General features: G+C 38.2%; 3 protein-coding genes across 6 annotated transcripts in view; all 3 read left to right on the top strand.

Annotated features, from left to right (window-relative positions):
• tmem67 (transmembrane protein 67) overlaps positions 1-4,512 on the top strand; it is a 29,631-nt gene extending 25,119 nt beyond the window's left edge. For 2 of the 4 annotated variants that reach the window (XM_066647589.1, XM_066647508.1), the window contains exons 23-28: positions 501-617; positions 734-850; positions 1,348-1,452; positions 1,535-1,637; positions 2,583-2,725; positions 3,590-4,512. In XM_066647589.1, the coding sequence (XP_066503686.1) occupies positions 501-617; positions 734-850; positions 1,348-1,452; positions 1,535-1,637; positions 2,583-2,725; positions 3,590-3,670 (666 nt within the window). In that variant the 3' untranslated portion in view covers positions 3,671-4,512. The remainder of the gene's footprint in view (positions 1-500; positions 618-733; positions 851-1,347; positions 1,453-1,534; positions 1,638-2,582; positions 2,726-3,589) is intronic. The other 2 variants (XM_066647661.1, XM_066647740.1) reach the window with 1 other exon arrangement.
• Positions 4,513-12,610: 8,098 nt separating this feature from the next.
• On the top strand, positions 12,611-15,718 carry si:ch211-197h24.8 (uncharacterized). The gene is made up of 3 exons (XM_066641672.1): positions 12,611-12,733; positions 12,827-12,874; positions 13,620-15,718. The coding sequence occupies exon 3, from the start codon at positions 13,648-13,650 to the stop codon at positions 14,545-14,547; it is 900 nt and encodes a 299-aa protein (XP_066497769.1). The 5' UTR covers positions 12,611-12,733; positions 12,827-12,874; positions 13,620-13,647; the 3' UTR covers positions 14,548-15,718.
• Positions 15,719-17,167: 1,449 nt separating this feature from the next.
• si:ch211-197h24.9 (uncharacterized protein LOC562659 homolog) lies at positions 17,168-21,627 on the top strand. Its single transcript, XM_066640974.1, has 3 exons — positions 17,168-17,542; positions 19,363-19,541; positions 20,206-21,627. The coding sequence occupies exons 2-3, from the start codon at positions 19,531-19,533 to the stop codon at positions 21,128-21,130; spliced, it is 936 nt and encodes a 311-aa protein (XP_066497071.1). The 5' UTR covers positions 17,168-17,542; positions 19,363-19,530; the 3' UTR covers positions 21,131-21,627.
• The last annotated feature ends 2,760 nt before the right edge of the window (positions 21,628-24,387 follow it).

Raw genomic sequence — 24,387 nt, forward strand, 5'->3', positions numbered from 1 at the left:
TTGCAGACAATCCAGAGAGGGTCACAAACATCAGCAGAAGAGAGGCCTGTGACAAATTGTACCCTTTTCCTGATAAGAATGAACTGGGGAAAAACATTTTTTTTTTTTTTAAACCATGAGTGTCTTTAGTTTGATTCTTCCCTTTTTTTGTTCTTTAATCCTTTAATTAAATGAACTTGTGCAGTTTTAAATACTTACTTTTAGATTACTCTTTATTTTTATTTAAACTACAAAAATGGAGTTTTTGTGAATAATTGAGAATGTGTTTTTTTAAATATTACCATTACTTCTTGAAAAAGTCCAATAATCTGCAAATGGAATAAGACACATCCCAAGATAGTGACTCACAACAAGTAAGAAACGTCTAGAAATGAGTTTAATTATCTTATCCTATTTTAATAACATTCTCAAATTGAAAAACATCTGTTTATACTGAAAAAGTCTGAAATTATTAAATTGGACTAATTTAATTAATGTTTGTGTGTGTGTGTATGTTTTAGATATCGGTGCTGCTGCTTTCTCACAAATGTTTTGGCTACTACATCCACGGCCGTTCTGTTCATGGCCACGCTGACACCAACATGGAGGAGATGAACTCCAACCTGAAGAGGGAAGCGGTGAGAAGATGCTGATGACTCAAATCTGTAGATTCTCTTTCTGTGGGGGTTAGCACTGTGCTCTGGACAAGATTGTGTGACTGTGTATGGTTTTTATTAAATTTTTTATTCTGTAGGAAAATCTGTGTGGTCAGAGAGGCCTGTTGCCGAATTCTGACATTCAAACGTTTCAGGTTTCTATAACCAGCCGCCTGAGGGTGCAATACGATCGCATAATAGAGCCACTCAGCAGAGTAAGTGCACTTTAGTCTTATTTGTTTTATTCACTCATTTATTATGTTTGTCATATACACTTTAGCAGTGTTAAATGTAACATGTAAATAACACAACCCCTCTGTTACCTACATTTATTTACAGGTAAATCATACCCTAGCTCTGTTCTGAAACCAACTCACAAACATCAGAAATAAAACCAATCATTCATTCATTCATTGTCTGTGACCCTTATCCAGTTCAGGGCGGCAGTGGGTCCGGAGTCTACCCAGAATCACTGGGCGCAAAGCAGGAACACACCCTGGAGGGGGCGCCAGTCCTTCGCAGGGCGACACACACTCATTATCCCAATCATATTCAAAGAGCTAGTTATCATTATGAACACAAGCCTGTGTTATTTTTGTAGCAGACGATAGTGTTATGTGGTTGTAATGTGGAAGGAAGTATTGTGGAGTTGATGTAGATGTTGCTAGCTGTGTAGCTGCATGTTACTGATGCCTCCTCCTTTTCCATTCAGAGAAACGGGCCTTCTCGATTGGTCGACGCCTCGGCCAATCCATTTGAGCAGAGCACAAAGGCGTATCACACCATGAACCGATTCCTCGGCTCTGTTATCGACCACGTGAGTCTTGTTTGTAATGGTTTTTGACTCACTAACATTATATATACATTTTGACATATTTTGTTATATCTTTTGTTGTCAGGCTCATCGTGAGATGGATTATATTGTGAAGGACAAGCTGCTTTTTGAGAGACTCATAGGAATGGAGTTCATTGAACCCATGGACAAAAGTATCTTTTACAATGGTAAAGTTACATGTGTGCTTCGAATTGCTTATTGTGTGTCTTTTATTTAAGCTAAACATGCACATTATCAGTGTTGGTATTTTACATTTAACATTTCAGCAATTTTAGAATCAAACATAAATCTATTGGCTTTGTCAATATTATTATTTTTAAACTAAAATTGAGTGCTGGACTGACAGCAGTGCCCTCTAATGACCGTCTGTCAGTGACAGATAATGTGTACTGAAATATTGAAAATGTGTTTAAAAATCATAGCAGTGTTGTTATATATTGATATTGAATTATTGTCCAGCCCTAGGGATGAAAATGTAATTTAAATGTATTTGTATTTACAGCACTAGCATTGGTAACGTCATTTTAGAATAACCTTATCATTACTGTTCAATGAAAGACCGATAACACCCTCTCACTCCTCGTCCTCGTTGAGTATGATGTTAACAACTTTAATTCATAATTAATATCACTATAAAGTGTATAAATAGAGATTGCCATAATTATTTATATTTAAGTGTATAATCAGTGCCTTTATAGTTGTTTTTTTTTTTTTTTTTTTTAAGCGATGTAAGAGTATGATGCACTGTGTAACTCGCATTTTGCCTGATTACATCCACGTCTCTCAGCGTCTTTGGGACTTTAATTGTGTAATGGGGTGCATAAATATGTATTATCTACATTCTACAAAGTTAAGATTAAAATAATGTAGTTTAAGAGGCTAAAATGAAGTTTAAAACTGAAATGTCATTATCTTGCAGGGTGGTTTTGAGAATGAATATTCAAATGCTTGTAAATTGCTATTTGGGCCAGCTTTAGTTTCATATTTTTGTAAACCTAAGCTAAATTTTATAATTCCAAACATTTGTACAGTAATGTATTTCTTTATTCATACTATTGGGCTTTGTACTGTATTTTCTGTCAATTCTGTGACCGTGTGTTCATATCCATCAGATGACACTTACTCCTTCGCTGATGTGCTCTTCTATGGAAATGAATCAACGCTGTTGATCTTTGACACACTCTTCTTCTGTGTGGTGGACCTGGGCAGTCAGAGCTTTGTTCTGGCCACTGCACTCACATACCTACAGCACCTGGTCAGTATGTGTATATGTGCTGTCTGTGCTCTTCCACTTCTGGCCATAAATGACTCCTTTCTCCAGCTGTTATCTATTCAAATTAAGGCTTTGAAATGTACATTTACAGCATTTAGCAGACGCTCTTACCAGAGCGACTCTCAAAGTGCTTAGTGTTCAGACAGAAAGTGTATCCTAGCCAGTACAATAGGTTTGAGTCTAAACTCCTACAGCAGTTCAAGATCACTCCTACTACGGTTTTTATGTTGTGTACTTTAGTCCAAATATAGAGAATAACAGTGAAATTTAGGTCTGTCTCAAAACCTAGTGAGCTGCCTAAGTAGGCACTGACTTACGTAGACAGCTGTTTATGTCGGCCACATTCAAACCGACGTCTGGGGGATTCTGGGGGTGATTTTCCTCTTTGACATGTGCTTCTCTGCAAATTTATTGCTGTCTGGATTTGCCATGATAGTGGGTGTTTTTCCTCTGAGAAAGTCCCATGCTACAGGCAACTATACTGTCAATCAGAAACAGAAACAGAAACCATCCTGATTTGTAGAAAACACACCACTGGAAACAGACACCCTGTGGGAATTTTATTGCTGTCCTGATGCAAGATTTCTGTCAATTAGGTGTGTGAGACAGTGTACAGACATCACCCTGAAAACAAAAATCTGATCTGATCTGAAAAGGGCTTTATCTGTGTTAGCAGCTCAAACGCTTAAATAAAGCAGCACATTTTTAACACCGTATGTATTTTGTTGAACAACTAGACGAGGTACAAGCTCCATTTTAAACAAGGCATTTCTGTAAGTTGTCTGGCAACCCTTTGCTATGCTGATTTTTATTTTAAGAAATGTTTCCGTTTCTCAATTCTCTCAGATCTTCAAGTGGATTCGAAACAATCTGGGCCGCAGGAACCTGGCCAATAAAACTCTGGTCGACAAAAGATTTCTCATCTAATTTCTGTATTTAAGATTCCTGCTCCATCTTGTCTTAACTTGATACTGTTTAATTAGATTTGTTTCCTGTAAATACTGTAGCTGATACAAGATTCAATATTTTTGTAAACTTCAAATGTCTATATTGACTGATTTGTAGTAATGATATACTGTATACAGATGAGTTTTGCATTGTAAGAACATGATAGATTTTAGGCCACTTGTATTTATTTACATTTTATAAGAAAATTACCTTCAAAAAGCTGACCTTCACTCTAAGAATGTGTTGTCTATGTAGTGTGTGTATGAAAAGAAAAATGCCAAATACCATGTTTGTGTTCAGTCTGAGTCTTAATTTCTTCATAGAATCAGCTTTACTTTTACAAAACAATAAAAGAAAAAACATTGAAAGGAGCCTTTACCTATTTGTTTTCTGAAATTAATTGTATTTACTTAGTGTATTAAACTGAAAACCTAATCTGAAAGGATATGGAAAGTACATGACAGGCAGCTTAGGCCAAATTACGTAGTACAACATCTCAAATTAAGACTGAAATAAGTACAATCACTGTATTGAAATCTGTTTGTGTTGAGGGAAAATGCACTGATGCATGGTTTTTTTAGGAAGCAAAAATTATTGCTCTGAAATAGCAACTCAAACATGAGAAAGGCATTATTTAAAAACAGACCTATTTAAGGTGAATAACAGACCATATTATAATTGATTTTAAACTTTCTTTTGGTTTAATCATGAATTAAATTTTACTTAATATAAAGGGCAGCTCCTGCGCTCCAATGGGGAAACATGTGAGTTACATGGTGTTAATGACAGCAAAACTTTTCTGCCTCTTGCTGTATGAAAGACATGGCATCAAAGTATATTAAGTTTTTTTTTTTTTTATGTGGCCAAGAATCAAAAGTGCCTTTTAAAATGAAGAATCCTTTCAAGATTCACAACTCTTGGTTTCTTTCAAAATCACTGACTTTGATTCTGACTTTTCTAACATTTCTATAAACACTAGCTCTTTAGCTTTAGTTTGAAAATGACCTCTCATTGCAAACAGGAAAATCCAAGAGCAGTTTAAAACTATAAAATCTTAAGACTATTTTTTTTTTTCTTGTGATGGCCTCTTCTGCTTCAGTGATATCAAATATACAGTCACTAACTGCACATGACCTCACAACCCATGAACAAGGGTTTGGTCATTCAATGCATTAAATACATTTTTATGAATTCATTCATAAAACAGTCCTTCACAGGGCGACACACACTGACACATTCACTCACACACTCACACCTACGGACACTTTTGAGTCTCCAATCCACCTATCAACGTGTGTTTTTGGAGCGTGGGAGGAAACCGGAGCATATATTCAAATATATTAATGCATTAAAGGAGAAACTGTTTTCCATTCTGTTACTGTTTACAAACTTCTTCATGTAAAAAAATAAATTGTGGCACATGGATGTTTTGGAACTAACCCATTAGACCACAAAGTGGCTATAACATTTATATTCAAAACATTTTAAACAAAGGGAGAATCTGTAAAACTGGCACAAAAAGGTATTCTATTGAAAACCGACCTGAAGACTGTATTTCAAGCATTTCTTTGTAAAACAAAACTTTGCTGCTAGGATTCTCAGAGAAAGTACCCATATGTTGTTTGGAACATGTAAATGCTGTAATCAAAGGAGCAGTTCTCTTTGTAAAGAACAGTGGGAGTTACAGGATAAGAGAACATGACAGCGATCCATTCTCCATCACAGTGCAGCCACACTTACGCACATACACAGTGAGATTTCTCTTTGGAAAAAAGGCTGTACTGATGAAATGGAGTATTTGCTACATCTGCATTTTATACAACACACCCAAGACTCCCTTCAACACAGATTTCCCATTCGTTTTCTTAGGAGTTACAGTCACACCCACCAGCCAATCAGGAGAATCACCAACTCCTCCTTCACCTCCCAGCAGTACTCTCCAGATCTGAAGCCCACTGAGCCTACAACAGTTCGTGCACAGAAACTGAACCTCTCTGGGTTATTAGGAAGATGCAGGCCTTCATCTCTGTAATTCAGACGGGTCAAGTCCTTAGACATATTAATATTTGGGTGGGACGTGTTGGGATCCAGAATCACAGGAGCTGCAAAGGGACACATGACAATTGTGTTTTTAATTAAATTACATGCTGTTAATTTTTTTTTACATTTTAATACGTCCTCTACACGGATCAGAAATTTGCCGTTTGTGTGCATTTTATTGCTCGGTTCATAAAATTCTGAGAAAGCTGGAAAAAACACAATAAAAATGCCATTTCTTTTGCAAATGATATCATTATTTATGTTACCCATGTTATAAATTCCAGCAAAAAAGTAGTAATCACTGTAAAGAGGAACTGGAAGGCCTCCCTCCTTATAATTATCCATTAATTAATTCATTTTGTTCAGTGTGGCGGTGGGTCCAAAATCTACCCAGAATTATTGTGTGCAAGGCAGAAACACACCAAGGACCATGCACGCGCGCACACACACACACACACACACACACTCTTATTTTAACTGCCAATTCGCCTACAAACTTGGGAAGAAACCCCAAAGTCCTCAAAGAGACCTTAGGCAGAGATTGAATCTGCAAAAGGGCCCTGGAGCTGTGTGGCCACTTGTAATGAATTTAACGTCTAAAGCATCATAACAGCTCCTTATTCTTTACGTCTGTTCTCTGTTGTATCTAGTGTTGCCCCAAAGTGTGGGGTCTGTCTTCTGAGCTTGGGTCTTCTCTAGGTTTTTCTTTATTAACTTCATAGTTTTTTCCTTTTTTGTATTTGGTTTGCTCCAATCAGGGTTTGAAAATCAGATTTTTCTGTTATTTCTGTGCCATGAAAACATGGCCGTCAGTGTTTAATTTTTAGGACACAGATGTTCATCTGAAGGCTGTTTGGGGTACTCGTTGGGCAGGTGTGAAGAAGGAATAGATATCTGGCTGCAGGTGTATGGATTATGGCACAGTGTAAACTCACACAGAGGCTATAATATTTTTTATCAATCCATCTATTCCTACTGACTCTCCTTTCAGAGCCTTTAGGAGTTTTAAAGATACTTTGAAGCATGGAGACTTCCTTTCCCTCCTGCAGTTTTAATTAGTTTCTTTGCATCACTGTAATACTGATGTCTCACAATTAGAACGCAGTTGAATTGCCAACTTTAGAAGAGTGCATCACGTTTTAAATTTGATTGTATATTATGTTGGACATCTCTGCTTTTACCTTTATATTTTAGATATTATATATTTTTCTAGCGGAAGAAGTCATAACACATAACACCCAAGTTTAGAATTATACGAAAAAACCCCACAAAATTTCTAAATGGGTTCCCAAGGGCTTTAAATCAGTGGTCGCCAACCTGTCAGTTGCAGTTAGAGATACGTCATTCTCTTTCAGACCACAGTGGTTCACTGGATAGTTAAACAGGGACTTATAAATCCACGATCACACAGAGTTTGTGTCTCTGAACCCTAACTTGTCCCTGACTGGCACTGCTGCTCTGTCTTGCTCTTTCAAAACTGGAAATATACAGATATTTAATGCGGATTACAGATTACAGCACAGTAAGAGTCACATTGTACCCAGGTATTCTGTTGAGGTGTGCTGCCTCTGGAAATGTGTGACCACAGTGTACTTTTATAAATGCAGTGGCCAAAATAAACTGTAGGGGACATTTCAATAAGCTTAAAGAAGCTTAAAGAAGTCCCTGGTTGAGGAGATAATATTAAGGAGATAATAAATTGTTTCCACGTTTGTTTCATCATGTACAGTTTACATAGTAAATAACAGTAGGTTTAAGTACATAAGGCACCTGAGGAAAACAGATTTACCATGAAAAAAAAATAAAAACGATGGGTCTGAGCATGCGCAGAGCTGCTGGGTGGGACAGTCAAGTCAAGAGAGTTTTATTGTCAATTCTGCATATGTACAGGACATACAAAGGATTGAAATTACGTTACTCTCCAAGATGCAGTAACATTTAACAAAAAATAGACTAAATTCAACTAAGCTAAGTATATAAATATATGAAAGTGAACAAACAGAAGACAAGTGCAGGACATACGATACCAGCAGCTCACCGATAGACATACATGAGTCAAAGGGACACTAACTGAAAACAATAACCTGATTTGGAGGTAGGATAATGGATGTACAAGGCAGTGAAAAACAATAGTGCAAGATAAAAGTATAACAACTAAAGTGAACGTGAACACCTGTTTACAAAGTTCTTCATGACAGTGTACAGCCTCAGACACCGCCAGCCCACACTCAGCCACACATTAATGAAGTAAACGGTCTAGTTTTGTGTTGTTGGAGGCGATGGGGACATACACAGATGTGTTATTGTAAGTGTCCTGAGACTGGTGTTTACACTGGTAGAGCTTTCATTTGTTCAGATTTTAAAATGTGATCTTCTATGTAAAAAGGTTTTTGACCGCTGCTTGAAATCACCTTATGAACAGAAAAAAAGTGCACAGAGACTGTCTCAAAATAACGGTGCAAAGAGTTGGGTGCTCTTACCCTTCCGTCATGAGCTGCTTCATCAGCTCTCGGAAACTGGAGTCAAGCTATCCGCACTTTGGAAACTGACGGTCAAGCCATCCGCGCTTCAAATCCGAATGCACGTATAGGCGCGTCATTACGGTTTTTCATTGCGGAGAACACCACATCCGCTTTGGGACAGATAGAGAGTCTGAAACCCGCGTTTGAGCAGCGATGTCTCTGTTACTAAATAAATGCACGCAATGCTAAAATGGACTAAATGGGCTAAAATGAACAAGCCATTAGGAATATATTTCGTTTTAAATCTCTTTAAAGAGGCAAAACACGCTTTGATTATTTCATACATTTACGTATTTTTTTTTTTTTTTTTTTACTTTTCTATAAACACTTAACTGGCTTTGAATAGTAATCCTGGTGGACATGTAGAAATACAGATTACATTTTACTGTCATTAAACAGAGGTAGCTCACTGTATAATATTCTCATGGATTTATACTGAATTCCTACCAATATGGATTTCTCAAAAACTACCCATAATGCCTAAACCATTCCACTGCCATTAAACAGAGGGGCCCCTTGGCTATTACCTGTATGATTTTGGCAAAATTTCACTGTATACTTTTCACATAAACTCATGCTGAATACATTCCAATATGGATTTCTCAAAAATTACCCATAATGCCTAAACCATTCCACTGTCATTAAACAGAGGGGCCCCTTGGCTATCAGCTGTATGATTTTGGTAGAATTTCACTGTGTACTTTTCTCATAAACTCATACTGAATATTACCAACATGGATTTCTCAAAAATTACCCATAATGCCTAAACCATTCCACTGTCATTAACTAGAGGGACCTCTTGGCTATCAGCTGTATGATTTTTACAGATTTTCACTGTATATGCTTCGCATAGATAAGAAAGATATTTTCTGAAGCCCATGGGAAAGGAGCTTGTTCATTTTCATATCATATGGCAAAAGCATTTGAGTTACAGTTGTTTTTCTGTGATGCTTGGAAGGCAGACTGCACAGCTGTTTTTAAACAGAATCTGGAAATACACAGTAATTCAAGTTCTTCATAATTTTGATAATTATTAACGTTCAAGTTGTTAGGATGTTGGAGTTGGGGGGATAGAGGTGGTTCGGTATAGGTTGGAAACTAACCCTAGCTGTCTATGTTTTTGAACATAACCTACATGACAACCAATCAAATGAGAGCATCCATCCGCTACAGAGCAACCCAGAGTACAGCATGCCATGCTTATGTAACTGCAGGGAAGAGACCACGGATGCAACAGCAGAATATATAGTGCCTTGCGAAAGTATTTGGCCCCCTTGAACTTTTCAAACTTTTGCCACATTTCAGGATTCAAACATAAATATATGAAATTTTAATTTTTCTGTGAAGAATCAACAACAAGTGGGACACAATCGTGAATAAAATAAAATATGCAATATTATTAAGAGGGCCGAATAATATTGCATGCCCCAATTTTCAGTTTTTTATTTGATATTTTATTTTATTCACGATTGTGTCCCACTTGTTGTTGATTCTTCACAGAAAAATTAAAATTTCATATATTTATGTTTGAATCCTGAAATGTGGCAAAAGTCTGAAAAGTTCAAGGGGGCCAAATACTTTCGCATCAAATACTTTCTTATCTATGCGAAGCATATACAGTGAAATTCTGTAAAAATCATACAGCTGATAGCCAAGAGGTCCCTCTGTTTAATAAGAGTAGAATGGTTTAGGCATTATGGGTAATTTTTGAGAAATCCATATCGGTATATATTGAGTATGACTCTATGAGAAACATATACAGTGAAATCTTAACAAAATCATACAGTTGGTAGACAAGATGCCCCTCTGTTTAATGACAGTAGAATGGTTTAGGCATTATGGGTAATTTTTGAGAAATCCATATCGGTAAGTGTTCAGTATGAGTTTATGAGAAAAGTATACAGTGAAATTCTACCAAAATCATACAGGTAATAGCCAAGAGGTCCCTCTGTTTAATGACAGTACAGTGGTTTAGGCATTATGGGTAATTTTTGAGAAATCCATATCAGTAAATATGTAATATGACTTTATAAGAAAAATACACAGTGAAATTCTACCAAAATCATACAGTTAATAGCCAAGAGGCCCCTCTGTTTAATGACAGTGGAATGGTTAAGGCATTATGGGTAATTTTTCAGAAATCCATATTGGTAAATGTTCAGTATGAGTTTATGAGAAAAGTACACAGTGAAATTGCACCAAAATCATACAGCCGATAGCCAGGAGCCCCCTCTGTTTAATGGCAGTGGAATGGTTTAGGCATTATGGGTAAATTTGGAGAAATCCATATCAGTACGTATGTAATATGTGTTTATGAGAAAAGTACACAGTGAAATTCTACCAAAATCATACAGCTGATAGCCAAGGGGCCCCTCTGTTTAATGACAGTGGAATGGTTTAGGCATTATGGGTAATTTTTGAGAAATCCATATTGGAATGTATTCAGTATGAGTTTATGAGAAAAGTATACAGTGAAATTTCGCCAAAATCATACAGCTGATAGCCAAGAGGCCCCTCTAGTTAATGACAGTGGAATGGTTTAGGCATTATGGGTAATTTTTGAGAAATCCATGTTGGTAATATTCAGTATGAGTTTATGAGAAAAGTACACAGTGAAATTCTACCAAAATTATACAGCTGATAGCCAAGGGGCCCCTCTGTTTAATGACAGTGGAATGGTTTAGGCATTATGGGTAATTTTTGAGAAATCCATATTTTTAAATATTCAGTATGTGTTTATGAGAAAAGTACACAGTGAAATTCTACCAAAATCATACAGGTAATAGCCTCGAGGCCCCTCTGTTTAATGGCAGTGGAATGGTTTAGGCATTATGGGTAGTTTTTGAGAAATCCATATTGGTAGGAATTCAGTATAAATCCATGAGAATATTATACAGTGAGCTACCTCTGTTTAATGACAGTAAAATGTAATCTGTATTTCTACATGTCCACCAGGATTACTATTCAAAGCCAGTTAAGTGTTTATAGAAAAGTAAAAAAAAAATATAAAAAAAATACGTAAATGTATGAAATAATCAAAGCGTATTTTGCCTCTTTAAAGAGATTTAAAACGAAATATATTCCTAATGGCTTGTTCATTTTAGCCCATTTAGTCCATTTTAGCATTGCGTGCATTTATTTAGTAACAGAGACATCGCTGCTCAAAGGCGGGTGTTAGACTCTCTATCTGTCCCAAAGCGGATGTGGTGTTCTCCGCAATGAAAAACCGTAATGACGCGCCTATACGTGCATTCGGATTTGAAGCGCGGATGGCTTGACCGTCAGTTTCCAAAGTGCGGATAGCTTGACTCCAGTTCGCGACTGTGTGGCGTGAGCTGCGTGTCAATACAGAAAAGTTTGAGTTGCTCTCTGTGTGCACAGCACTGCTGTTGAAAATCTGATCTTCTGTCTTCCTCCAGCGTTTCTCCACACAAACTCTACAAAAACTGTGACTACATGAGAAAACCACCGGGTTTCTGAAAATGTCGAAGCACACAGTCCTCCTCAGGCGATGTAGGTGCCATGGCAATGTGTCCTTACAGTATTAACTACTCCCCGTTAACAAAAACACCAATTTTTGCCTAATTTCGGTCAAAGTCTCAGATATTTCTAGTAGTTTTTCCACAGAGAAAGTCCGTTATGTTTCAAAACCGCCTCGAGCTTGAGGGGAAAAAGGCGCCAAAAAACAAGTGTTAATTTTCACTTTCCTTTCTTCAGAAATCAGTCATTTCAAAGGAGAATAAAAAGCGAAAATAAAACACAGTAAATACTTATGTGTAAATAAATACTTATGTGTAATTGTACAAAAAATTGTAAATGTTTATATTGTTTACAATGTTTTTATAATACCTTGACAAAAAAACAAATATATATATATATATATATACACTTATGGATGAAATGTTAAGAATACGGTAAAAGTGTAGTGACTTCCATTCCTAAAAACACATTAGACCACTTTTATGTATTTTTCACAATACTTGTTTTTATATAAAATTTATAACATAACCCTAACCCATATTTTTCTATGTTGTCTGCTGGCGTTCACCTGTCTATATATATATATTGTGAGTAAGGCATTAGTTACAGAATTATGCAGTTTCTGTTGTGGTATGAATAATAGGAGAATATAGTAAAGGGATTTTTCCATGTTTTCTGCAACACTAATGGTGTGCTGTCAGCATGCTTTATTATCTCATAGGAACGTGACTGATTTTTTTCTTGGGCCACTTTGTACGAGGTACAGAATTAGAGTAGGAAAGTGTCACCTTATTTTGGACAAAATGAGGAAGGAGGGAAAAAAAACATTCAGAACCATCAAATAACCTCACAGTGTTCTTGTTTCAGAGTGATCCTAGTGACTCATATAATATGCCTACATTCTGACAAAGTTCAAGCAAGGAAAGAAAACAAGAAGAGGTAAAAGAAAGATTGCCCTCGGATGGGTTGGACAACTTGGGCTCCAAAGTAAATGAGGAGGGTAACTACAGAAATAGAGAATGCGTGGGAGGGACTTGTTCTGAAGGGTCTGGTGTAGTCAGTCTATTAACGCAGGTTTTATTCTTTTGTTTAGAAACTACCTTGGGTGAAAACAGGATTTGAAGCTTCACTTGGTCATTTGGTGAGTCAAATACTCTCATTGATTTGTGATATACCTGCACGGTCTGTAATAGATTTGTATGTTCACAAATGAGTCACAAAATTGGGTTAATTTTTTCAGTTTTCTGAAATGGAATGATACTGATTTCCAAATGCCAAATGTGTGCCTAGAATAACAATTAGGCAACATAAACGCAGCTGACGTTAAACCGCTACATTTTCTCTTTTTTTTTTGCATTTGTTGTCTGGTTATGTAAGTTTTTTTTTACTGGCAAAAACAAACATGTGCCTTAGTGACCTGCACATTATGTCGGTAGATATTTATGTCAGTTATTAGACCCTGCTTTTGTAAAATACTAGCTTGTTATTTGGCCTTCTTTTGTGGATGATTTTATCATTTCCACCAAAAAAAGTCCCCAGAAAACCCACAAGAAAAGGAAGTAGCCTAAACAGTGCCGATGAAAAGCACTCTGAATAGCCCTTGCAACCAAGAAACATGTGTCAACAATTTCTGTTTTGTAGTAGCACTGCTCACTTGTCCAATCTGAGCAGTGAAAATACATAGTTTTTCAGTGTGAGCTTGCATTTAAATGGAAAATAAAGCCTAATAAACAGGAGAAATACCTTTGTAATAGCTTTGTTTAAGTAGATTGCATCAAACAATGTCAATTCTGGATTAAGAGGTGTTTACAAGGGCTCCAATACAAATCATGATGAATAAACAAAAATGTATTTTGCATTTTATTCTTATTTAATATTTTAAACAGCTGGAGATCGATTGTGGCTAAGATTAAAATGCAGCGTAAGAATGAAAGAGGACGCACCGAAGTGTTCTTCCCAGGGGAGCACCTAGGATTTCCGGAACTCGCTAAAAAGACTACGAATAGCTATCTAGCCAGATATCAATTGATCCCACTTTACCATGAACGGGTGGAGTTCTGTGTGTCCAATTTACGGCATGATACCAACTACAGCGGCTTCCAGGCCATCATGAAGGATGGCGGATTAAAAAAACCTGGAGATGCCATGAATTCCACCCAGAGTCTGGTGTGGTGGAGCTTAGCTGTCTCAAAGGATGACATTGCAGGTGCTGAGAAGCGTTTCCTTGCATCAGTGGATCACCCTGAGTGTAAACCCTTCCTGCACAAGTTCACCACCTCACCAGCCTTCAAGATGTCATCTAGAATGGGAAACTTTCGCTTCACCTTCCCCCTGAGGGAATTGCTGGCCACTTACAGCATCCAGTTCTGCAAAGGGCAAACACCCCAGATTCGCATCTATGAGACGGTTGTCTACAAGCAAGAGGTCATGTACGCCTTAGTGGTCCATGGTCCGGAGGCCCAAAGAGAGTTCCAGAAGTACCCACTTCTACAGAACTCTCACAGTGCAGTGCGTGTGTTCAACAATGAAATGATATGGTGGAGGCCAGAGGGCATGTGCACAACTAACACCTTTCGCTTGTCTCAGAGCCAAGGAATACGGGCAGCCCGAGTGCTTACGAAGAAGCGGAAGTGGTTTCCGTGGGACCATATGGCAGTGGCTTTCCATGTGCCACAGGGTAGTATTTTCAAATTTGACCAAGAGATCCTGCTTCAACACCTGAGTCTCTGTCAGGGAGCATTGCCTAAACTGAGCAACGAGGACTTTATAAAGTGTGAGTTTGAAGTCCAACCACCCCAGGGTGATGTACGTTAAGTCCTTCATACAACTTCCAAATCACCAATAAACTTAAATACATAACATTAGAGAAAATTCCCTATTCCAGATGTAACAGTATCTTTTCAGAAATTGCAATTAATTATGTACAAGTTGATTTTATTGAGAGGAAAATGCTTGCTGTTTTTTGCATAATTTGTCTATACTTATTTTGCGTGAAAATTCCATGTTCAAAATTCACCTAAAATCCGTCAGTCACCACAGTATTTATAGAACACATGGACAGAAGGACAGCAAGACCAGACATTGGCCAAATGATACAGTTTTTGACTGTATGAGGTAAAATACTCTTTGAATACATATATTTTAGCAACGGAATCTGTGACATCTCCTGATTCCACTTTATATTTCTGTGGTAATTCACTGTACTGTCTTTTTTGTTCCTTTGTTTTTAAATTTGAGCTCATCTCTTCAGCCATTTGAAATGATACTGTAACAGAATATTCTGTTTCCTCTGTTTGCCGTATGTACAATAAACCAAATGTGTGTCTCTTTATTTCCTTAAAAACACTTTTATTTTGTCTGCTAGGGGTAAAAATGTGTAGGTAGAAATGAAAAACGATATTGATGGTTGTTGAAATGATGTTGCCACTGGTTAAATGTTTAATATTGGTTCATTACTTCAGTTATGCATTTATTACGTTTATAAATGTTTCTCTCCAACACATCATTAGAAATCAAACCCTAACCCTATTGCATTTATAGCACACTTTAAGAAAACTTCTAGGCAACATAAGGCTAATAAGTCTGCATTTAATTACAATACTGCATTTGTAACTTTAAAGGGTTTGTCTGTTTCACTGATTGTGTGCTAAATCCCAGGACCTTTATACAATTTTGTATTAGTTTTGTTCACAGTGTATTGATTTTTGACAAGTGCTCTACCTCTGTGCTTCAGTGTCCTGCGTAGATCACGCTGTAGACATCCAGCCACACCCTAGGGCATATACTTGAACAGACATGTTTCTGTTGAACTTAGGCATGTCTCACAGTTTTGGTTTCAGTTATCACATTAAAATGAGCCATCCTGTGGATTGAAAAAAATGAAGTTAATGTAAGTTATAAGATGACTAATGCTCTTTAACACTTCACAAACACATTGCTATCTACACAACTAACAGAGTGTGTATATATCTATAACAAACAGATATTTTCTCCAAAATCCAAAGTTATATTTCTGGGAGTTTCTAAATATTAATGCTGTTAATGGTAAAATTATATACCATGTAAATAATAAATACATGAAATATTTAAAATGAAAAAGTAAGCCATTTAATAATAATAATAATAATAATAATAATAATAATAATAATAATAATAATATTAGGCCAAAACTTTTTTCTGTGGGGTCCAGGAAATTAAAGTATTCATTACTATACTTGAAGATCAATTCAGAGGTTACTCTTTCATATCATAATGGGAGTAATTTGGTTTGATTATAACTGATGTACAACAAAACTGACCCATTGTTCTTGACCCATTGAATGACTTTTTTTTATTTTTCCAAAATAGAAAAAAAAAAGTTTTTCTCCATTGCATACACAGAAAATGGAACTATGCACACAGTTCATGTATCAGCAACAATGGCTTTTTTTCACTGAAATATCATACTAAATTACAGTTTTACAAATCTCTAAACACACACTGCATCATTTAGGAAACTTTGGTCACCTGGAAACATGGGCCTTCAAAATTCTACTTTCTGATTCAAAAATAAGTCTCACTCATGTTGCACCTGATCTTTTCTAAGGGTAAAAAAAGGCAGGGTGTGGAGTAATCTGTTTCATGCCTTTTGCAATAAATACATTTCTTTTGTGATGTTTTTGTATCTGCCCTTTTTTATTCTTGTAGCTGTAGTGGATATGATGAATGTGTATTAATTTCTAATAAGAAATTGTGACTTTCTGAAGATGTGATTTGATATACCCAAACTTTAGCTCGTTTCAGAGACATCTCTAACCAAGATCGTAAGGTGAGATAAACCTCCAGAGCAGGTCCGTAAAACCCCCTCCAAAGAACCTTTTTATGACTTAAGGACCCCCAGGGTCAAGAAAAGAATGCAGAGAGACACAGAGACTCAATCTTGATTGAAACTCACACTTCCCTCTTTAAAGGACACCTTTTAAAGACTGTTAACTCTAAAAGACTCAAACATCCCAAAGTTCTTACATGGAAAACAAGTTGTATATGGGCACAACTGTTTGAAATTAATCCCGTTTTGACAATCAAAATAGGTGGAATTAATTTACATGTGTTTAAAGTCATTTTTGTTTTTATGAATTTATGTAGAACCAAGGTAGTCACATACTATGTGTTTAGTTGGTTAATAATTATATAGAACATGGTTATCTTTTTCTTAATGATATTACTTTGTGTTAACATATAATCTTTTATATTGCAAAGTATTCACTCAGGGATGGTCAAGTCTTTGTCTTGTCAAGTGTCATAAATTCTATGTGATGCCACTCCCAAGGTACAGGAAACAGCCAATCAGGAGCAAGAAAAGCTCCAATTCTCCCTCATTGAGGACGAATCAAGTATTCGGGACGGGTTTTCTAAACTCTAGTTAAAAACCTGTGGCGCCAAATGACACAAGCTTTTTAAGCTTTTGAGCTTTGTAAGGTTTTTTGAGCTTTTTGGGCTTCTGCCCCTTTTTCTCCGATGTTCGACTCTTCGCTTCAAGGCTCCAGACACTTGGGGCATTTTATCTTTTAGCTTTTTCAAGGCTAAAAGGGTAAAATGACCTGAGCTTTGGAAAAGACTGTGCAGGCATCAGACTCATGACTTTCTTAAACAGTCTTGGACCTTTAAAGCTTGGTCCAGATAGAAACTACAGATTAAGAAAAGCCATAGTTTAACCCTCGCAAAATTTCAACGCCACACCCAGAGCATGAAGGAAACCTTAGACCTCTGACCCTCCAAACGACGACAACGCCACGAAGAGGACTGCTGCAGAGTCAAGAACCCACGGCAGGTCAATGAGCATAATTCATTAATAATAGTTAATTCTAGCTAATTCTGCTGTATAATATGTGAAGATGACCTACTTGTCTAAGTTAAAATTAAGACAGTTAAGGACACTGTTGTAGAAAACTATTTTATTACTTTGTGTGTGTTGACAAATATCCTTAAGTGATGATTAGTTAAATTAGCATTTATAACTACATACTCATTGTGTGAAATCCTGTACCCTATATGCATTTATATGAATGACTAACCAGCATTTACATCATGTATTACTTACACATGTAGTTAAACATTTTTGCTTGATTCTGCACCACTAACTCATATGATAATTACTCCTAAAGACATATTATAAGCTAACTTCACTATATGGCATGATAACTTCATATTTACACATTTTTAATTCTTAACGTCTAACCTTGAACAGATGTGCACTCCAGGATTGTAACACACTGACATCATAGTGTTGGTCACGGAGGCGCTGATCTGTAGCTTCTGTTTGTGGCCTTGAAGTGTATATTTCTGACTCCCTAAATTTTAGTCTCTTGGGAAAAGAGGACTGGGAAGAGAGGCCCATTGTCAGCCTGGCCAGATAAAGAATGTCTTCAGGGTCACAACAGGCACCTGAATATTGCACGTGAAGAGCTGAGTACTAACACGTGAAATTATGCATATTAATATACGCTAATCAGCCAGAAACGCCTCACCACCAGGCTATACGTCATCTGGGGTATAACTGTTGGAGTCAGATCATGTGAGGTCAGAGTTTCACTTGGGAGGGGTATCACACTGTTCTCAATGTGTTAGTTCTCCTGGATCCAGTATTGTTAAATAAATACTTTGATTTGCTTTGAACTTCACTCGACTGGTGTCTGCGACTCTCTCGTGACGGACACGCCTCCCCCGAAGAGGGAGGGTGTATTTTGGACCTTTTTGTTATTTTCTCATGAGTTGGTAAATTTTAAATACTTTGAGAACGGTCCAAAGAAACATTTTTTATCTTCAACACTACATATTAGTAATGGCTCCCAAACATGGAGCTTAGCAAAATGAATTAAATAATTAATTATTAATAAAATAATAATGAATTATCATTGACTCCGCTATGTAGTGCAAATGCCACCGTGCATACTACTTCCACTACATAGCGTTTCTTGTTGTTTGATAGGTATTATGTAAAATGGGTCACGTGTTACATACAGTTTACACGTTTTTCCACACCCTCATATGAATTAGAATATATAACGTGACCTCAAAAGCATCCATATACACATTTGATCATAGTGTTTTGAATTTATCATATCAGTGTGTATTTGATGCTCTGTAAGAAATAAGCATATAACACCTGTGTGTAGTGTTTTAGTGAAAGGAATCAGGTTTGAGGAGAGAGAACATAGTTCTCAGGGCTGTGAACTATGCCAGAGATTTGTGGCTTTTTGACAAAGTAATAAACTTTTGAGCTTATTACTTCAGAACTCGCTGTAGCCCTTCAGTAAATTCACCATCAGCGGAAATACCCTCAAAAACGACAAGAGATTGTGCGTGTGTGTGAGTGAATGTGAGAATGAATGAGCGTGTGTGTGTGTGAGAGTGAATGAGTGTGTGTGTGTGTATTACAAAAATACATTAGGTCAAGGGGATTTCTCTTTCTCTTGGAACGAATGTGTGTTCCCCACAAAGAGGAGGAATCCACATAACCTGATGAAGCCTGTTCCTGAGAACAGTGTCAGGGTTAAGCTTGTACTTATGGATAATATAAGGCTAAGTGAGTTTCACGTTTGTGAGTTTGTGTGTGTGTAACTCTGTATGTACGTAACTGTCGTTCATAAGGAAACGGTGAAGTCCACACCCAGAGGAAGATAGAGTCTAGAGCTGTGCTCCCTCTCTCTCTTCCTTTAGTGCAGTTAGCGGCACCGTGGGACAGTCCAGCTCAGTCTTTGTGAGGCACATTAACGGACTTCTTACAGCCAGCTTTTTCGTTGGAAACTAACAGGAACCATGTGTGAGGGGTAAGCAGAGTACATCCAGCTTTACAACGTATCTAACAGGCTAATGCCTCACAGCTAGCATTCACAGTTAATTTGGGAGTATTTTCCCGCCAAATCTACATTCTACATATTTAGGACAAATCTCTCGATTAATTTTCCGATTTTAACAGATTTTTATTGTTTAGATCAACAGTGTTTTCAGAGTCTCAGTCTGCTCTACATTTTTTGCCAGTTTCTATAAATAATTTTGTAGGCATTTAATTTTCGGTTTCAAAACTGGAACTAAGTGTTTCATAAAGGAAATAGAAGTATGAATTCTGTAGGGCTTAATAAAATTAATGAAATAACATCACATTATTAAAATAATGTTGGTTTTACCAACAAAAAAACAACATGATTTAATATAGATTTTAACTACATTCAGCTGCATTTAGTTTGGAATGATATATTTATTAAATCTTTTCCAAGAATTTTTTTTTATGTAAAAAATCCAAAACCTGTATCTTAATATAATACAGAAATTCTAGCAATGCAATTAAATCTAAATGTATGATTTATTACATCATCTCCTTATTGTTATCAAACCATTATAAGATCAAATGTTTACAGACATTATTCATATGAATAGTTAATTAAAGATAATTAATGCATGATTAAGTTAAAGCCCTGTCTTCTTCATCTACAGAGAGTGGACAGAGGAAGTGAATTCCAGGGGTCATCGCTTTAAACGATGTAAAGGGAAGCATGTGAATTTATCGGAGATGAGAAAGGACCCGGCACTAAACAATATCTACCTGAAGAAGAGAGACGTTCCTTTTTATCCAGAAAATGTGCTTTTCCGCGCATCCTCTGTGCACCATGTGACTGGGGAGAGCGGCCTTAGGAGTATCTTCGAAGACCATGGATTCAAGAATCGCTCCGAGCACAGTGAACCCTTCCTGTGGTGGAGTCTGTCAGTGACAGATAGTGAAATTGCTGATGCTGAAGATGATTTTCTATCGGACAGTTATTTAGATGAGTGGGCCGACGTGGAGCAGCCTTTCTTGCAGAAATTCACTACTTCTCTGGCATTTCAGAACAAGTCTCCCTATGGCAACTTTTGCTTCACCTTTCGTCTGCGAGAGCTCCTGTTTTGGTATGCCAGGAAGTTCTGTGGGAAGTCTGCTCCTGTGTTCCGTGTCCTGGACACCAGACTCTACAAACAAGAAATCTCATACTCCGTGCTGGTGCATCCACCGCACGTTAGAGGCTATGGGCAGTACCCGCGCCTGCCCCGTAAACTTGATGCTCTGTGTGGCTACTCCCAAGGCCAAGTGTCATGGCGCTGTCAGGCTCCTTCACACGCTCTCCGCCATGAGCTGAATCAGGACAGAGAGGGACTGTGGGTGGAAACACTTAGGTCTAAGTATTATTATGTATGGGACAATGTGGCTATAGCTTTCCACATGGACCCAGACTGGACTCTGCGTGTGAGTCGTCAAAAACTTTACAACAATGTGAGCGTGTGCAAGATCGCCGAACCCAAACTCTTGAGGGAACCAGACACTCCATTAAATAAGCAAGAGGCTGATGAAATACTGGGGGAATTGGCTTCAAAGTATGGTTTATAATATGAATTAGAATATCCCTCAGGGACTATCCAGCAGTCCTGTCTGTTCTGTTTCTCTGAGGGCCTCTGTTTTTCAGCACAGGGATTTTTATCATTCTTGTATTAAAATGATGAAACTTTTTTTAAGAATGCTTTAACATGTTGTTTATGTGACATCCCCTACACTGCTCACATTCTCCACCTAAACAATTGGAAAGCTGTATTCTGATTGGTGTGATTTCTGGTATGAGTAATGGAAGAGAGAAAACATGACCAGTGCTGCACAACCCAGTGAACAGCACAGAGAGGACCAATCTAATTTTTATGCAATACTTCCGGAATGTTTAAAATGCTTTCAGTTAAATTCTAGGCCCAGGGTAGTGCACTCTGTGTGGACTGTGATGATTATAAGTAACGGTGGGCTGAGCGAGACTTTTCAAACTGCAACACATTTGAAGTCAAAATGGTTTGATGCTTTAACACACCTTTACTACGCCACCTGTTGTTTCAATAAAAATACTGCACTAGTTTCCTGATTCACTGAAGCTTGTCTGAACTGACACCAAAGCACCAGGTGGTCTATTTTACTTGGAAGCTTGCATTTCATCTGAGAATGTATTTTTTTACTTCCATAAAAATATGTTCAAAAATATTTAATGTTAAATTTTAAAAAAGGCCATCATTGAATATGAATGTAGAATTTACATCTATTAAACACAAACATAAATAACAGAAATTGAGTTAAATAATTAAATAATATATTTTATTTTGCTGTAGTCTGACTTGAATTGAAAACTTGAACGTCCTTGTGTTCAAAATGGTCCAGCAAAAGGTGGCTTAAACATGGAAAAAGATTCATATGTCCAGTAACTATGCCGCCACCTGGTGGGCATTTTATGACAACGCAACAGAGTGCATAGGGCAGTGAGAGAAGAGAGTTGGTTCTGGGAGCTCTGGAACTTTGTTTGGGGCATTATGAGAGGAAGGAGCTGGTCCCTAGGAGGTCTGGGGCATATAGCACTGTTCAAAAATAAAACATGACCAAACATATTAAATGTAAATTTGAAAAATAAACAATGTGAAAAAATTATCCACTGCTCAAGGAGGTGTAAACATTCTAATTTGAAGCCACATGTGTAACTGAAAGTGACAATATTTTGGGGTGTATCTAGAATTGAGCTCAGAAGATACATTTAATACAGTCTAACCAATGTGAATGTTCAAATCTGTGTCAAAAACTAACACACTACACACAACCCTCCCACTGTTCTCTTGATTTAGAACAGACAAATCAAAGCTGTCTTTAAACAGCCCAAATGCAGATAGGTGATTAACAGTATAAGGAATCTGGAGGACAGTGTATGAACTAAAACACATGGATGCTGGGAAGTAATGTGCATATCCACGTCCAGTTGGACCACAGAGCTCACAATAATATATTCATCTCCTCAGTGCACCAGACCTCAAAAACTACAAACACTAGACTAAGGAGCAATCAGCAGCATCAAAGCTCCATTCAAGACAGGGAGGTGACGTAATGTATGGAACCTGAGGGTCATTTTAATGAGTGGGGGAGGGCTGGGGATCGGGCTGGGGCTGGTGCTGGTGGTAGAGTGCTCTGATTTCAGATATTTAACTGTTGTCCACCATCAGTTCACAACCCATTGGAGTTCCAATGTAGTAGAAGCTTGGTATCTTCCTGAAAGTATTCCAAAGGGGATGCCCTGGAATCTGTAAGGAAGCTATCCGCTGCATTGGAGCTCCAGCCAAAACTGTTTGGGAGGTGATGTATTGCACGGGACCTACCTTCCTGGGTTTTGGTTCAGTCACCTGGCAACAGGTGGCTGGGGCAGGGTTTCCAATTCTCTGGGCTCTGGGAGGTAATGCTTTGATTACTCCTGAGTCCTTAGTGTCTGGTTTCTTGGCTATGGTCCCTGCCAGAGTAGGTCCCTCATGCTAAGCTACCTAATGGTGTTAACAGGGGATTGGGCAAGGTGACCAGGCAATTTCAGGAGACTGGGAGGTAGTGATCCATTCGAGGCTGGCCCTGTTTTTTGGAGCTCTGGACACCAGTCCTTGTTCTACTCCTTTCAGTGGGAGGCGAGGACTCGGATAGGCCCCAAGATGAGACCATTTCTCAGGCCCTGTCTGGATGACTTGAGTAACCTAGCGGTGTTAACAAAGAGTCATTTGGTCAGGGGGTAAGTATCCAGCCCCCCCTGGGTCCACTAGTACAGCACGCAGTCACGGTGGTCTGGGGCAAGCAGACCTTTAATGGGTGCCCAGTCTTCTATCGGTGAATAGCACCAAGATGCACAACAGCAAATAAGACCTTCAACACCAGCTGTGTAGGACCCTTAGGCATTCACCTGACTTCAATGCTGTGTAGGATACTTAGTCCTTAAATTCCCTTCAGCTATGGTGGACCCTTAGGCTTTAAACTCACTAACACTTCCCCTTACACCCTCCCCTCAGCTAACCCTTCTCCTTAGGCCTACAGCTCACTAGCCCTTCACCCTCCCCCTTAGGCCTACGCCCTTCCCCTCAGCTCTCTAGCCCTTTGCCTTTCCCCGTAGGCCTACGCCCTTTCCCCTTAGGCCTACACCCTTCCCTCAGCTAACCCTTCTCCTTAGGCCTACAGCTCACTAGCCCTTCACCCTCCCCCTTAGGCCTACACCCTTCCCCTCAGCTCTCCCTTCCCCTTAGGCATTCAGCTCACTAGGCCTACGCCCTTCCCCTTAGGCCTTCACCCTCCCCTCAGGTTAAGGTTATAGGGTTTAGGGTTAAGTGTGGGACCTAGTGTTTAGGGTTAAGTGTGGGACCTAGGGTTTAGGGTTAAGTGAGTGTGGGACCTAGGGTTTAGGAGTTAAGTGAGTGTGGGACCTAGGGTTTAGGGGTTAAGTGAGCGTGGGACTACGGTTTTTAGGGATAGGGGATGGTTACAATCTGCAGATTTAAGGCATATAGTGCGTTAGTGGAAGTATGCTCTCGCGGCCTCTTAAAGGATCCGCAGCCGAGAAAGGTGCGCTCTGAGCGGGGTGCGCTTTGGAAGGGTGGATCACGTTCAATTGAGAACCAGCGATGGTTAGCGGTTCCCTACGATGTCCCACGGCCGAAAATAGTGTGTCACGTGTGAGATACGATACACCCGTGAAGTCCGCGTGTTTAAGTTTTCAGTTCTTGTAGTGGGCAAAGTTGAACTTTGAAAATTGAAATAAATTCCGGGGTTACAACTGTGGTAATTCCAGAGCTAATACATGCAAACGAAGCGTTGGAAGG

This window comes from Hoplias malabaricus, chromosome 1 (assembly GCF_029633855.1).
Source record: "Hoplias malabaricus isolate fHopMal1 chromosome 1, fHopMal1.hap1, whole genome shotgun sequence".
Classification (NCBI taxonomy): Eukaryota; Metazoa; Chordata; class Actinopteri; order Characiformes; family Erythrinidae; genus Hoplias; species Hoplias malabaricus.

What these genes read in the sequence shown, in the direction of transcription:
- si:ch211-197h24.8 (XM_066641672.1), top strand. Translation starts at nt 13,648, where the DNA reads ATGCAGCGTAAGAATGAAAGAGGACGCACCGAAGTGTTCTTCCCAGGG.